General features: G+C 38.9%; 1 protein-coding gene across 1 annotated transcript in view; it reads right to left on the bottom strand.

The window, feature by feature from the left end:
- Nucleotides 1-17,898, bottom strand: part of col25a1 (collagen type XXV alpha 1 chain) — a gene marked incomplete at its 3' end in the record, with an annotated part of 457,976 nt that overhangs the window by 43,600 nt on the left and 396,478 nt on the right. Inside the window, exons 13-14 of the mRNA XM_079435639.1 lie at nt 782-814; nt 628-663 (exon numbers count right to left, since the gene is read on the bottom strand). Coding sequence (XP_079291765.1) covers nt 628-663; nt 782-814 — 69 coding nt within the window. The remainder of the gene's footprint in view (nt 1-627; nt 664-781; nt 815-17,898) is intronic.

Here is a 17,898-nt window from a genome sequence, read left to right as displayed (position 1 = left end):
GCTCAAATGGTGAGGTTAAATAGATCCCAGACTGCAGTTTGAGGATTGTATGTTTTCACAGCACTACCTTTAAGTGCTGTAAATATGATGAACATTTCTGTAAGAGTAGAACTCAAACTGTTCTCTTGGGTCTCATACTGAATTTGGAGCAGATTAATTATTCAGAGAAACCTAACAGTGTTTTACGGGACAGAACAAGAACAAGTAATAAAGTGTGATGCAAACACACATAAAGAAAAAAAAACAAAGTAGACAAACTGTAATGCCATGGTGTAGATTTATGTTTTTTATCAGTATGTTTTCAGTTCATCTGACAATGGGCTATAAAGTTGTCCTCGCTAAAAACACTTTCTTTTTTCATCAGGTTGGTGCCTGACATTCACATGCTTATAAGCAGCAAGCAAATGTTGGTAAGCTTGGCCTTTTACAGCCATAAGGTGCAAAAAAGTTTGTACACTATAATACTCTTTTGTTAATCATTAATGACAACATGTTTTTATTAAAACAAATTATCAGTGTTCTCAATTAATGAATCAGCTGTCATTAAGACACATTGTTCCAAACTGTATATATATTTCAAAAGTGTATACTCTGGCTTGGAGTACAATATAAGCTCTGCAATTTTACCTTTTGTCCTCCGCGCCCTGGCTCGCCAGGCTCACCCTGTAATAATAAGAATGCTTATAAGGGCTCATCTGCATACACCAAATGAAAGATGACAAGTAGCATTAGTTAAAAATACAGACTTAGAGACAAAACTATTTCTGAGGTCCTGTCTTACCTTGATTCCAGCAGCAGAGGATCCAGCATCACCCTGTGAGAGATATAAAAATCATGGTAAATATATTTGATAGTCATTTGAAAGTGTAGTATCTTCTTCATTCCTCCTTCATTCTGGAAGTCATAATGCTGCTGAGCATGTAAAAGTCTCTATTTAAAGCAGTGCATAAAACAGCTGTACTGCTATTCAAATATAAGATTATTTGAGAAAAGCAGATTAGTGTCAATGAGCTTCCATTCGTTAAAGCTTCTCCCACTGTCATAATACCAACAGGAACGTAAAAAAGGAGGAAGGAGATAGTCATTGGTCAGGTATATTGTATCACATCATTTGTGCAGAAAGGTCATTCTGCTGTGAAATTGTCACAACATAATGTCATAACCTTGTTCTATTAAGGCAAAATATGTATGCACCACCCGGCAATTCTAGGATTCCAAAGGGAATTTGTAAAATCTTGCTCAGCAGGCTTATGTAGTTGCATTTTATGTTGTAATTTAACGGGAACAGAGATACTGGGTAAGGATAATACTTCATGTAAAGAACTTTAAAGTTATTTTAACATCTGGTAAGAGGGGGATTCAGAGTGAAATAACCTCAGTTATCTTGCTGCAGCCACTGTTTTAAGTGAACGTGAAAAGAGATCACAATCACAGATTTTAATGAGTGCAGGAAGACCGTTTTTAAGGGGCCGACATGGAAGACAGTGTCGAAATGCCTATGGTTTTTAAGCTAGAATTGATTTGGTATAATCCCTGGTAGGAATTTTGTAGTGAGGTCATGAGCATTATTGAGCAAGTTCATGGAGGGCATTCTGTTCATTTAAGGTTAGCTTCTGTTTTTATGGACATCAGTTAGTACCTTGATTGTACTATTATGCCCAAATTTCCACGCACCATTTAAACCTCCACATTCCATTGCAGTAATGAGGTTAAATATCACTGAGAATGAGCTTCTAATGATGATAGTAATCATCTTAATATGTCTCCTAAGCTAATGTTTAAGCACTAATTACAGTACTAACTCTCTTGCTGAATGCCATCATTTCATTTCATTTTTCATTCAATGAAACTGAACCACACATAAGGATTTATGCCGACATCATACATCAAGTCATGGCAACCTGAAAAAAATCATAAAATATGCTAGTTTACTTATCCTGCACACAAACACACTGCACCATCTGTGTCATATTAAACAGATGTGTGCCAGTGCAGAACAGATCATTGACATTCAAAACAGTGGGATGGTTGAGTTCAGTCTGGGTGAGAGAGCTGGCACAGTGGATGCACAGGTGCAGCAGAAGATGTGAAAATGTCTTCCCAATTCAAAGTGCCACGTTTCCCAAAGGAACAAAATCTGGAAAAAAAACACTGGTTTCAATCTCCTTGAGAAAGGCATGCAATGAGAAACCTCTCCATCTTTTGTCTTCTGATTTATTTTAGCAACTTTTATCTTTATACTGTGTGATCAGACATCAGACAAAAATGCATATGCATAAAACAAGACTTTTAATTTAAGTTTAGTGTTGTTTTGAAGTGGCCACCATTAGTAAGTGTTGTTTTGGCTACATCTATGCTTTTATGTCTTTTTTTTCTGATATTAAACGCCAAAGAATGTAGTAATGCATAATTTAGTTATCTTTGGTTTCGTTGCAACAGCAGAAATAAAATGAAAGTTTAATAACATTAATTTCAGGGTAGGTAGATGTCTTGGGGACTTGTGCAGTGCAGTGCACCAGCAGGCAGAGTATGATTGGTGCTGGTGGGAAAGAGCTAGGCCCACTGCCTGCTGCTGAATTTGCAGTTCCACTTCACATACATCTTGAGCTCAGCGGCAGTTGAGGAAAGCATGCGCTGGCTTTTATAGTCATCATTATAATGCAAGCTTTAATTGCTGCATTTTTTTTCTGCCATAAACTACACAACAGTTATAGCTCAATGTCAGTAAACTACTTCTGCTCTGCCCTAATCATCACCTCCACGTGTCATCTTTTGCCTTTTCTATGAATATTATTAGTGCACAATGAATGGATGAGTAAGCTATGCCAAGAAATTATTATACAATAATTTCCCCTCATCTGTTGCTGATGAACTGTCAGGCCCAAAGGCATATCTTTTTCTACTTTATAAATCAGTATAAAGTTGAAAGCACAATACATCAAAGTGTATTCTGTTGTGCACCTATCAAATATTGCAGAGATTTACATTGGTAACAATTTATCACTTCTGGTTCTGATTAAGTTATGTCTCCAGGCCTTATGTTATTCCATTACAGAAGCCACCAGTTTGCAAGTGTGAAATTCCATGCAGACTAATGACTTACAAAAACCTATTACAGCCAATAGCACTTCTGTTTTGTCAGCAAAAAGAAAACTGTTTTCTTTGCTGTTGTTAATGGTATTTCATTTGTTTTTCAGAAGAACCGCAGGATGATATGAAATGTGATGATTAAACATGGCTTATTCGGTCTCATAAAAATCTTTGCAACATGCCTTAACAAACAGACATGGTAGACTCATAATAAACCAAGACTATTAAAAGATCACATGGGAAAAGATGAACAAGAAACAACACAATAGCTACTGCCACTAAACATAACCTACTGAAAGTGAGTGCAATTATTTTGTTGCTAACAAATAAACGACAGCCAAGGGGGGTCACTGACAGATCACTTGATGTAAGGCACTTAATTTTTGTTTTCTGGGAAAAAAGGCAAAATAGTAAAAAAATGTATCTGTAGTTATGTTATTCAACCAAAAGGTCAAAATAACAGAGGTGAAGCATCATAAAAAAAAACATAAAAATGACACATGACACAGTCATTATTATCCAGACAGGATTTGATTTTTACTGAGGACCTCTGAGGTAAAGGTAATGGAATAGTGATGTTGTCAGCATGAAGGTCAGCTTTTTATTATAAAGAAAACTGCTTGCACAGTTTATGGACTGACTTAATGGAACTGTGATACTGGCACATGTCAGATAAATCAACTAAATGCATTTTTACGGTGGCCGAGAGAGCTCAACGCATTTACAATTCTCAGTACAATTCTCAGAGCTCAACTAATTACACACCCAGTTAAATATTTATACACATAACACCAAAATCGTTGTAAGTATGCATGCCTACTGGGAACGAAACATCAGATATGTGTTTAACACCATCCAATGACAGATACACAAATCAAAATAGCTAAATATTCAAAATAGCTTAAATATCAAAACAGCTAAATATTCTGCAGTGAAGTTTAATTGGATGTCATCGCCTTTATTTATATAGCGCTTTTAACAATACAGATTGTCAAAGCACTTAACAGTTTAAAATTGGACGATAGAGTGTCAGTTATGTATAATGATGAGATTAAACACTCAATTTTCAGTTAAAGGCATTTCATTATTGAATTCAGAGATGTCATTGTCTAGCTCAGTTTAGTTTAAATAGTATCTGTGCAATCAAATCGACGATAATCGCTAGAAATTAAGTGTCCCCAACTGAGCAAGCCAGAGGCGACAGCGGCAAGGACCAAAACTCCCTCTGTGACAGAATGGAGAAAAAAACCTTGGGAGAAACCAGGCTCAGTTGGGGGGCCAGGTCTCATCTGGCCAGACGAAACCTGCAGTTCAATTCCAACCGCAGCCATGTCAGATTGTGTAAAGGGCTTATCTGATTCCCGTGGTCTTGTCCCGATGGGGCATTTTAATTTATAATTTAATGTATTTGTTATATTTGTGTTTTATTAATTATTTGAAGTTTTTCATTTATATGATTTATTTATTTGCTCTAATTGTAATGTATAGTTTAATGCATTTATTGTTTCTCTGTCTATTTTTATAATATATATTTGTTTGATTATAATTTAAATTTATAGTTTAATTCATTTAAAATATTTCTATTGTATATATATAATACTATTTATTATTTTAAAATGTATTTATTCATTTTTAAAATTTGAATATGTTTATGTTTTAATTAAAACATTTTATGTACTACAACCCTTATGTATCTACAGCCCTTATGTGTGAAATAAAGAGAAAAAATATCTCAAATGTATTAACGCATAATTAAATTCATAAGAACATATTTAAGTAACGAGCAACAGTGCTGCTGTTCCAAATATCATCATGACTGCAATTACCTGTGGGCCATGGACACATGGTCTACCACTGAATCACAGGCTTGCTGATGTTTGGAACAGCAGCACATTTGCGAGTATGTGTGATATTGCTTTTGTAAAACACAGTGCGTCTGGGACATGCCCCACCAGGGTAGAAAATGTAGGCAGAAAATCAGCTTTGAAAAAGGTGGACTTACAGACAAATTTCTCTCTTCAGCTCTCTCTCTCTCTCTCTCTCTCTCTCTCTCTATATCCATCTCTCTCGAAAACTCTCTAAAACTCTGTATTTCACTTGTCTCAAGCCATATTCTCACTGCTGTTTTTATGGAACCCATTCAATAATACTATTATTACTAGCTAATAATTTTAGTTAGTGGATGCACAATATTATGAGATAAATAAATGAAATAAATAATAAAAAAAGCAGCACTAACTGTTGTATAATAACATTCGTATAATTAGCCTATAAATAATATACAGATTACATATCTTTAAGATAAGACAAGATAAGATAAGATAAGATAAGATAAGATAAGATATCATATAAGATTTTACTGACAATCTTGAGCAATGGTTCAATTGTTGATTTGTAAATAAAATATATTCTAGACCAATTTGTCCTTATTTTTTTATCTGTGTGCATAATAAAGGTAACATTATGCAATCTCAATTTTAGGAGAGATGGGAGATATTTTCTCATTCACAGGGTGGCATCCAAAACACTTGGCCATATTCTTATACATTCTGGATGTGTGCCTGCTTCTGCCATCATTATTTTTCTCTTTTCAGCTTTTTCCAGCATAGATTTTATTCCTCTAGCCTGTTTTTTTTTTGAGTACATGTCTTGGCATCCCCAGACGACATGTGTCAAAAGGTCTGTATGCTCTCTGAATGACTTATAATTAGTGCTGTCAAATGATTAATCACGATTAATCGTATCCAAAATAAAAGTTTTTGTTTACATAATATATGTGTCAGTCCTCTGTCATGTGTGTCATGTGTTCCCGCCTCGTGTCCATATTTGGTTTGTTTCCTGTCCTTGTTTAATGTGATCATTAGTTAATTCTTGTCCAGCCGTGTTCGTCTCATTATCTAGGATTATCCTGTGTATTTATAGTCCTGTCTGTTCAGTTTTATTTCATCTGGTCTACTCGTTACTCCCCGGTGTTCCTGCCTTGCCTTGTCTTGCCCTGCCTTGATGTCTGAAGTAAAGACTGTTATTTTGAAGTTACATCCTCGTCTGCGTGTTCCTCGTTCCTCTCTGCTGTGTCCACCTTGACAGAAGACCAGACATAACAGTAAGCGGCGCCCACTCACCTCGTTTTGTTTTCCGTTTTTCAAAAGTCTTTTGTTTTGTTTTGTTGCTGTGTGTCTGTTCCGCGGCAAGGAAGTTGCCGCTCGTAATCCCGCCATAGCCCACTGCAAGTCAGCGTGGGAGTTCGGCGGGAACGCTGCGAGTCCGCTGGCCGCGAGCCCTCCAGGCCCGCCGTTCGCGGGAGATCACGCCGCCATCCGCGGCTCACCCAGGCCGGTGGCCTGCCGCTGATTCAAGCCTGCCGGCCCGCCGCCATGGATCCAGTTACCCTATCATGGCCAGGAGTGCCGTGCCATGTCCCCAGAGACATGTTTTAGCCATGTTGTGTCCACAGGAGCAGTTTTAATACAGTCTTGTCTTGTCCAAGGAGACTCGTCAAGGGCCAGCGGCTCCTCTAGTCATGGCTGAGGAGGCCATTCCCAGCCGCCTGCCCCTCCTGTCGCAGAAGTGGAAGCGGTTCCTGAGGCAACCCTGTGAGGGCAGCTGACTCCACGTCATGCCCAGTATGGACCTCAGCTTCCGAGCTTGCCCACGGAGGGCTTCCTGCTCCTGTTGAGTGTCTTGTTCCTTTGTGGACTGTCCTGTCATGTCCTGTCCTGTGTGTCTAGCGCCGGAGGGCTCCTAATACCCCCGAGCTGCCTCATGAAAATTTTTTTGGGGGGGGGTTGAAGACCACCTGGTATGGCCTCCTGAACTCCCTGCACCGCCATGGCCTCCAGAGCTGCCAGCTCCGCTTGTGTTCGCCTCATTATCTATGATTATAATGTGTATTTATAGTCCTGTCTGTTCAGTTTGATTTCGTCTGGACTACTCGTTACTCCCCGGTGTTCCTGTCTGTGTCTGCCTTGCCTTGCCCTGCCTTGATGTCTGAAGTAAAGACTGTTATTTTGACGTTACATCCTCGTCTGCGTGTTCCTCGTTCCTCCCTGCTGGGTGCACCGTGACAATATGTGTGTACTTTGTATAATTTATATATATATATATATTATCAGAAAAATGTTATGTTTATATATTAAATATTTATATATGTTACGGGCGAAAGAGACGTGCGGATCCATTTGCAAGCTTTATTCAAAGGCGTGGTTACAAAACAAGCAAGGTTTATTCAGTGGCAAACAGGAACACAGACAAGACAAAGAGTAATCCTAGGGCAAGCGTGGGTCGACGATCGGCGAACAATATCCAACAGGGCAAGGCAGAGAGATAATCCAGGTACACGAGCAATAGTCCAAGAGCGGTGCAAACAGAGTCCGAATGGCAAGGCAAAGGGGCAAATCCAGGAAAAACAGGCAAGAATCAAAACACTAGAAAGCACACAAGGCAATGACTATGATAACTGCGTGGGCTCCGTAGAGTAGCTATCGCTAGGAGAGTAATATATGCTGTACAATACTCGGCAGAGAGGATGAGGAAGTCCATGGTTTATGTAGGGTGTGTGATCAGTGCAATCAGCTGTGTGTCGTCAGTGCAATGGATGATGGGAATTGTAGTCTGAGGTGGCGTGCAAAAGTTAGTGTGGTGAAAGAGTCCATGTGGTGAGCGAGTGACCTCTGGTGGTGAGTTAACGGAAGTTCATAGACCAGATTCATGACAATATAATATAATTTATATTAATATAAATATATAGATGTAAATACATGTAAATATTTTCCAAATATATACTGTATGTGTGTATTTATATATACATAATAAATATACACAGTACACACGCATATATAATATAAACAAAAACTTATTTTGGATGCGATTAATCACGATTAATCATTTGACAGCACTTATAATCAGTTATTTTGGTAAAAGTAGCTTTAATTGTGAAGACAGGACTGAGACAATGTTAACAATGTAATCATGTTAACAGAAACTAACTGTGCTAATATTGTCTCAATTTTATTTTTATTTAATTTTCTGTACAAAAATTGCAGTAAAGGTGTTTAAAAGGTGTTTAAAATATATCACTAGACAAACCAGATTTGAGTCATATCGATTTAGATATGGTGCTGGAAATGTGCCTGGTAGTTGCCCACTATAGCTCTTAAAGTGAAGAGCTGGAGTGAAGAGCAATGTGTAGCATTTGGACCAATCAGACACACGATTTTGCATTTGATTTAACAAATCAATTAGTTATTAGATTAACAAATAATCACAGATCCCTCACCCAATATACATACTGGCTGCCCGTATGTCTGTGATGACTCCCGGCTGCCGGTTCCATGGCAACCAATCTGATAACACCAGTTTTATTGCTCAAAGGAATGCGGGCAGAGCAACACCCTTAGGAAAGAGACATTATGCCATAACAATTGACTCTTCTCTAATTAATTCATAGGAAAACCTTTCTTTGAATGAACACACATATCTTCAGGTCATTGTGTGTATTATTACTGTTCTTGTATATGTTCTTGTGTATTGTATACTGTTTTATACATGCTTATGATAGATCACTAGTTAATATCACCTCACTTATATCATGTTTGCTCTCTATCAATTCATCTTCGGATGATCTAGCTTAGAGTGAATATTACATGTTGATACCTATGCAACATATTAGTGTCCTAAGAATGTTTAGTAGTTTGTGCATTAATCCCAGGCGAATTACCTATGCAAATTACCATGTTCAGAAACCAAGAGCCGTAAATGTTCCCTCCAAAAGTTCAAGACACCATTGGCTCTTTGACACCCCAGAGGTGTGACCTCTACAGCAGATAAAGCTCTCACATCAGTGACACCCTTCTAGTCTGCGGTTCTGTTAGATCCTAAGAGAATGAGAAGGATGTGAGCTAGAGCTCATCTGGACCCTTGAGTTTTTGTCCCCTGGACTAGTTTTAAAGGTGGTCGTTAGAGAAATTTGTGTTTCACAGACGTACTTGGTGATTTTAATCCCGTCCAAATCTGCCATGTCTGTGTTTTTCTCAGACAACCACTGTAATAATTCCAGAGAAAATTACCTACTGTTTTTCAGCAAACTCAGTGATCCTCTGAGAAAACTAATTCTGTCCAAATGCGATGTCTGTGATTGCCAGTGATTTGATTTTTTTTTACAACGCGTTTCCTTGTGTGTTTTGGCCAATGTGAATTACCGTAGACGCTCTTACCGCGCTCATGTCTGATATATTTGCATCCCAGCAAAGAGAAAAAAAAACAATAATAAAATCAAGAGCCAGAACACGTAACTGTTCAGACTGGCTATTAAATCAGCGTCGGGTAAAATTATCTGCGTTCATTTCTGCACTCAATTACATAATGCTTTAATTACATATGTACCTTTATGAAAATAAAGTAGTAAAGTAACCACACATTAACATGGTTTTGCTATACTAGCCATTTAGCTTCACCATAGTATTTGTGTGATTATGGTAATCAATCCAAATGACTATACGCAATGCACGCATACAGAGCACGTGATCTCTGAAACTCGCAGGTGTCCAAAACAGACCCTCCCACCACTGTAATAAACATGGAGATGTTAGTCCCGTCCGAATTGGTACATGTGTCACGGCTCTGGAAGAGAGATGAGGCGAGGACTCAAGTGCAGGAGAAAAGTGGGTCTTTTAATAATAAAGAGAAACAAAAAATGAACAAAAACCACCCCGAGGGGGAAAAACAGGCAGAGAACTGCAGTACATGCAAACATACCCACACACGACTACAAACATCTGACATTAAACAACGAAACGGCACAGGACTGCAGACACCAGGAGAATAAATGGGGAGACAAACGAGGAGGACACAGGTGAAGTGACTGAAACAATAATGAGATAACAAGGAGGGCAGGGTCAGACAATAGACAGGAGAGCACATGGCACCAACAACAAACAACAAGCCATATGCTCAAACAAACACACAGTGACATTTGGTGGCCAAACAGGGCACACCAGCAGGACCGTGACAACATGAAAATCACAGACGTCAGGTGATAAGAATCGAAACTCATACGTAGTTTAGAAAACTAGTCCCGTCCAAATAGGGCTTAAGTTATAGACCCCGTTATAAACGGTGCTGATGGTTTTATTCAGGTGGTTAACTGCCACCTGATGGTTTCATCCATCAACTCTCATTGGCCCTTTCCCCATGTATGAGTGATTGTATGTTTGTTTGTTTGTTAGACTAGTTTGCGTTAGTGTTTAGTTAATAAAACTCTTGTGCACAAATTACATAAGTTTCTGATTCTGCCTTGCAAATTAATGGCCCTTTACGATTTTTGATCCTTACTACATGCTGTAATGTATTAATACTTAGGAAAGTATTTTCTGTGGCCAAGAAAATATCCTTTCTTAGAGTTGATATGAACTTGCACTGAATGTTCGCTGCACGAACAGATTAGTTGATGGCAATTTATTTCTGCTACAGTTATTGCTGTCAGCAAATATAAATAATTGTAATTAATCACAATTAACTAATTATTTATATACAATTCCCCTTTGAGCTAATTTGCTACAATTGTGTAAATGTACAATTGTTGTTAATTTCATTTTGGAATTGAGTGAACATATATATATTCATCGTTATTAGAGTAAGGAAAGATCTATCTGATAAAATCAATTTAACTTTGAAATTATAAACAGAAAAACTATTGGTTGTGAACATGTGGGACAACATGGAATCAACAAGGAAGCTGATTTGCCAATGGCATGTCATGCTCATGTCTGATAGAGGCAGGTGTTTCTGATTATCAGCGTGCAGAGGTTCTTGTTTTGTGAAGTGCATACACTGCTCCTACCCAAGTTGGTGCTGCTTGTAAAACCAATGGAGAAAGATTGTTAAACCTCTGCGGATGTAATCATCAAGTTTGGATTAATTTGCATGCTGAGTTCACTCATTCAAGGACACCTAGGAAAAGAGTACACACTGCATGAAAAGAGTCAAATCTGGTAATATCTGGCCATGGTAAACTGCCGTGTAATTTCAGGTTTGCCGGATGTATGTGGAAATGACCTGAGCCGTGTTACACAGACCAGTAAATTTCCAGAAATACCCACGTACTCCGGTGTACATGGACATATACAGGAATCTGTGCAGTTTCATGGACATATACAGCTGAAACACTGCTGGTTGTGAGGACTGATGGCTGTCAGACCTTTCATATGTTAATGGCCATGGAAGTTTCAGCAAACAGCCTCAAAATAGTCTTAATATTACTGATCTCAAATATAGCTATAGCCATATTATTTTTGACAGAGCCATTAGAGAACATATCTATGTATGTTTTATAATTTGAAGGCATTCTCTCTCCAGTTCCATTCTTTCCATATTATTTCACAGAAATTATGACCTGGTCCTTTAGAAGTGGTTTCTCTAGCAGTATCTCTACCAATAGTGATTAATTCCCTCCAAAAAGTCAGTGTGTTATGAGGTATGATGTGTATCTTTTCCTGGGCAACAGTGGAACTGTTCAATAGTTGTGTTTAGTCAAAACTAGCAAAGAGAATATATATAATTATAATTATAAACTACATATAGATAAACAATACTTAAAGATATCTCCCCTGATAAATATTTTAAGTAAAAAGTGTCAAATAGCACTGATCTCCAAAATATCTAACTCTTCATAAATGATCCCCTCCCACAACCACAAACACACACACAAACATCTCCCACCCACCCCCCACAAACACACACACACACACACACACACATTTGTTTTTGTGAAAAGTGGGGACCCATAGGCGTAATGGTTTTTATACTGTACACACTGTATGTCCTATAGCCCTATACCAACCCTACACCTAAACTTAGCCCTCACCGGAGACTGTGCATTTAAACAGAAAGAATGGGCAAAATCGTGGAAACCGATAAAATTTCTCTGGCTTCAAAGCGTAACCCTATGAAAAACCTTGCGGTTTCTATCTCACAACGGTGTAACGAGGCCTAGAACAGTAATGCCGTTAAACACACGGATAAAGTCAAGATATCTAGAAATTGTAGGCGTACTTACCAGGGATCAGTCTGGTGTGTGAAAGAGTTAGAACAAGCATTTGTGTTTGTGTTGTTAGACCATATTGTTTTTATTGTCTCTATAAAGATTTGTAAGTTTATATTCATTTATGAACGCTGTTACAGAATTTGTCTTAGTGACGTTCAATGGAATATTTTATTAAAAGATAACGCAGAGGACTTATTGAGTAACACTCTGGCAAGTGTTCGCCCAAGTACCGGAAACCTGTAACTTTATCGTAATTATTTAAAAAGACATATAAGCATCATGCCTGTCTAGGGTGACCAGACGTCCCGAAAAATTCGGGACAGTCCCGAAATCTAAGCTGCTGTCCCGAATCCCGAATCCCGCTCTAATTGTCCCGAAAATTATACTGAAGCAAAATCTTAATTAGTTACTGTCTGATAAAACATAAAAAACTGTCCGTGGAGCAAGGTTGAGTCATCCTGCAGCCTGGCAACCAGCCCCCGCCGGCTGCTCATTGGCTGCAGCATCTTGTTTTTTTTTTTTTTTGGTTCATTAACTTCAGTTTGAAGTATAAAAATAGCCTAACGTTACTTCTATACTATATAAAATCATATGTATATGTAGGCTACTTATATTAATAAAAACATGATTGGTTCAGTCACTTTCGTTTGAAATTCATTATCTTTATTATTCATTACCCCCCCACCCCCCCACCCCCGTCCCGAATTTCAACCAATCTCATCTGGTCACCCTATGCCTGTCGCTTTTGTAACTGACTAAAAACTAATATTTAAGCTAAACAATCATTTGCGATTGTGAAAAAATAAGAGAATTAAGAAATGTTAAAAACTGCTGGCTGCCTGTTTTCTTAAAGAGCAGACAGACATGACAACGCTCAGTTACAGTTGCACCTGTTGCACCTCAGTTACAGTTGCACCAGACGTAAACCTAAAACACAATGACTGAATAAGACATCGCTTTCGCTTAAAACAACTGTGATTTATTAAAATCATGTTTAGAGTACAAAAAATAGTGTTTCCACACCATATTCAACTTGTAATGTGTAATTTTATGTACTCTAAATTAAATAGATGTACATGTAACAGTGAAATAGGAAGATCGAGGCCTTGTGTCGCGCGGCCTCTTTGTAGACGGACCAGAAAAAGCTCTACACCACAATCTCGGTTTAAAAACTCTCTTGACTTTCATTTGATTTTCTTAAAATGTATTTGTTCATGTTTCCTGCAAACACTCGCAGGCATGTTTGCCCAAACTCTGAGAATAGTCTTCATCTAAAAAACTGTACAAAAACAATGAAAAAAGGTATAGAGTGGCATCAGTTAATGGGGGCCGGCCATCAAAATCAACATTAAAACTTTAACAATAGTTTAGAGGAGAGTATTTCAGAATTAAGTATTTGTTATACTAATTCATATTTTCTGTTGTACAAACATATTTCCTGTATAAAAGACTACGTCTATGACCTTTTCAAGGGCATGCAGTTTAATGTTATGGTTCTTAATTGTGATCGTATTACAACAAGTCGACATAGTCCCTCTACCAAATCTGCCAAAAGTGGACAAAACAGAAAAATTTTGCAAGCGGCAGATGCTTATGACCGAAGGGTAGAACGCATAGGTCTAATATTTAATAGCAAACAGAAACGTTGAAAGAAACGAGTCGTTGGTATGACAAATAAAATGTGAATATTGTCATCAGCTATCTTGAACAAGAGGTCTAAATCTAGTGATGTAAGGAAAAAAGTAATTTATAATTCAACGTTTACAAAAATGAGCGGAATTGTCTGTATTCATATAGCAATTTTCTTAGTGGTTTGGTCTCTTGAGATACATATGGTTTTTGTTCTCACAAAATTCCTTTATATTTTTGTCAGTAGCCTCTTCAAGAGCGTGGAACTTTTAACAACCTCAGACTTTACTGAATGTGTAGCTTTGAGCTCGATGGTGAGATGTGTAAATCAGCAAGCCTTACTTTTTGTGTTGACGGTTTGTCGTATTTATTTTGAGATGGATAATTGTCCTAAAAGTAATAACAATTTAGTCAAACGTCTCAAGTAGAGAGTAATTTTCTGAACTTTTGTTTATTTCTATAAACATCGAATGCTGACGGCTCTAAGAAAGAAGGCATCACCTAAAGGCATATGCAATCCAACAAACAAAATGTGTACAGCGTCATCTGTAAATCTGATAATTTCACTTAGTAAAATGTCAGTCACAATAGATCGAGAGAGGTTTTTCTGTATTCTGTATGCATTATGGCACTTTTCATAAATGATGTGTAATTGTTTTCTATAGGTCTCTGGAAATTACAACTGTGGCCCCATAGATCTTGTTTGGAAAATATCTTTGGGCTCTGTATAGGGGGAAAGCATGGACGACATGGTTTATTCCATAATTATTCAATATGTGAGTCAAAAATAATAATAACCTAAGAAATAGTAATAAACAGGTGAAACAAGCTCAGCTGATACAACTCTTTAAATTCTGTGTCGGATGGTGAAAAATACACATTCTGTAGCTCGAGCAAAAATATTGAATAAAATATGATGAATGAATGTAAATGTAAATGTTTTCTTTGTTCGGTTAAGAAGGTTAATCTATTGGAACTTAGAAAATAAGAGCAAACAATTGAAAGATCAAATTATTTTAAATGTAGGTTTGTCAAAAAGAAAGAATAATCTTTTATCTGGTTTTGTTGCATTTAAAAATAAATAAATAAATCAAATCCTCTTCTTAAAACTTAACTCAAACTTAATTGGTCGCCTGATTCTCGTTTCATCGTGTATTCATCACATATTTATTAGTAATTAAGTTAAGTACTAAAGGTAAATCTTATAAAACAAAGAGAAGCGATTAATGACTTTGTAAGAACACAACGGGTACGAAACTACATTTGGTAACCTTTTATTCAAGCTTTAAAGGAAGTTTATGCTTTAAAACAATAAGTCTTATACAAATGCTGACCTTTCTGAATGGTGCCTGTGTGTGTGTGTGTGTGTGTGAGTATCTGTTTGGAGTTAGCATTCCCCATTTTTAAAAACACTGCAACAACCACATTTGTCAACATGGTTCTTTTGTAATATCATGTTTGGCCTTATATTTACTAGGAATACTACAACTCGGCAGGTATCCAAAGAATGCGCATCGCGGAATACAATTTGAATGTGTTTTTGTCTGTGGCGGCCTTTTGCCCCACAAGTGGTTGTTTAAACAAATAGTTTAAATGACCCAGAATGCTATGGGCTAGATCACTGGGGAAGTCATAAACTCACTCTTCAAAGACCAGCAGACAAGCGGTTACATCAACATGTGGTCTGTCTATATCTATTATATTTTCCACGAAGGCTATGTTTCGCCCAGATATTTATCACGCTGATAAAGGTCGGTTCAGAAAAGTCTGATCATATACAACAATAAGCGCGGAACTAGATCTTAGCTCCCACAGGATGTCAGATATTCACTGATATGTCAGAGAGGAATATGCTTTGAAATAAAATAAGTATAAAATCTTCCTAAAAGATACAACTTAAATGAGGAATTACCAGCTCCACGAATGACGTAAGAGATACGTCAGCGCTGTGACAAACACAAGCTCCTTCGCATTCATTTAAAACAAATGAAATATTTTCTAGTTTTATTTTTAAACATACAGAAATACTTTGACAACATGCTTTATTAAGTGTGTGAGGGGATTAAACTTTGAAGATAATGTTTGTGTTACATATGAGGGACTCTGACTGCGTGACGTGAAGTGAAAAGTTTTTTATTGACAGACTTGAGGATATGGAATGAGACAGGTAAGCGATGATTCTCAGATCTCCCGGGGAGCCATGGCGGGACTGGAGGCCTGGGGAGCCATGGCGGATCTGTGAGCTTGGACGGCCATGGTGGATCTGTGAGCTTGGAAGGCCATGGCGGATCTAGGAGCTTGGACGAAGCTTCCCCAAGAATTTTTTCCGGAGGGCTTGAACGAGGAACCATAGTGACCATCCCCCTGGCCACTATGGTTATCTAGGACAGGGATATATAGCCCCCCCAAAAAAATTATTGGGGAAGCTTCTCTCTGAAGGAGCGGGCTCCGGTGGGCGCTCAGGAAGCGCGATCACTTGAGGACGCTCAGGAGGAGCGGGCACTAGAGGGCGCTCGGACAGTGCGGACTCTTTGGGGCGCTCGGACTGCGCAAACTCTTGGGGGAGCTCGGACTGCACGGACACTTGGGGGCGCTCGAAGCGCGGACTCTTGGGGGCACTCTGGAAGCACGGACTCTTGGGGGCACTCTGGCAGTGTGGACTCTCGGGGGCGCTCTGGCAGCGCGAAGCTGGACGGGACCAGCGGAGACATAGGCGAACGCTTACGAGGAGTAGGAACTGGAGGGCACTTGCGAGGAGCAGGCACTGGAGGGCACATGCGAGGACCTTCTACCACCGGGTCTACCACACTTTCTGCTGGTGGACTAGCCTCATTTTTTGCCGGCGGGCTTGCCTCATTTTCTGCCGGCGAGCTTGGGTTGGCTGCGAACGGCGGTGGGCTTAGGTGACGAGGGGAGGATTTCAGCGTTGACCGGACAGATGTTATACATGGGTCTAATACTTTTGCCCCCAGGTCAGTGCTGTTGGAGGTCCACTTATGGGCTCGTGGGGACTTCAGGGAATGTGGGCTACCGCCGTCATTGGGGGAGATCTTGGGAGGAAGACTCTCCAGACACCGGATGACTGTCTCCTTCCAATTCAGGTTGGAGGTGTCTGGGAGCTTTGTGTGTTGATGGTATGTGATGTAATCCCGAGCCGGAACAGGGTCTTAAGGTATTGTTCTTCTAGGGCACTGGAGAGGGCGAGCAGCACGAATGCCCTTGCGAAATTCAGCGGGTCAGGATTCGAATGGGCCAGAGAAATAAATAGGGCTCGGTCATCCATTCTGTATTTGGTCCGGTCTTCTGTTACAGAAGAGGGACTCGGACTGCGTGACGTGATGTGAACAGGTTTTTATTGACAGACTTGAGGATATGGAATGAGACAGGTAAGCGGTGATTTTCCGGTGATCAGGAGGAATGGTAACTTGGAAATCCTCTTTAAACAGGAGACACGGAACAGGAGTACACCTCACCAACACAGTGGACCAGGACGAGACTCGGGAGCTGACAGACATGGGATCGCTGGAAGACACACTTGGGATGAAACACAGCAGGTAAGTAGACAAGACGGTATGTATCAGGCATAGAGATATGATTACTATTTCCTCTTCGTAGGAACGATTCGCGTAGAATGGTAGTAATGAGACCAGACACTGAATTGTTGTGAGGTGTGTGTATTTGAAGCCTTGTTGATGAGTGAAAGATGACGTGCAGGTGTGCTCAATCAAATGCTAAGTGAAACCAGGTGCGTGAGTGCATCGTGACTGGTGGAGAGATGACAGATCCGGGACAGTTTAAAATAAGAATTTTGAAAAAAAGTGATTGATGTGAAATAAATCTAATATAAATTATTCTTTAGTTGAAATAAGAATCACTGGACATCAGCTGAATTAGGGAAACTCTCTCTTAGAAAAAGGTTAGCAGACTAACTTGACACAATGCACTGTAACTCCGCCCCGTCTCTGAGCGGGTCTGAAGAATTCATTTCACTTTGGAGTTTAACACCTGGGAGGACCTAGGAAAATTGTTTATATTTCAACTTAAACATTTTTGTTTTATTTTTGTAAATCTTTCATTCCCAGAATGGACATCGTTGTTCACAGAAAAATGTAAGGCTATTTTATATTGTCACCTAAAAC

This window comes from Barbus barbus (assembly GCF_936440315.1).
Source record: "Barbus barbus genome assembly, chromosome: 2".
NCBI lineage: Eukaryota > Metazoa > Chordata > Actinopteri > Cypriniformes > Cyprinidae > Barbus > Barbus barbus.
The sequence above is the reverse complement of the archived record's forward strand: the minus strand, read 5'-3'. Positions and strand labels throughout refer to the sequence as shown.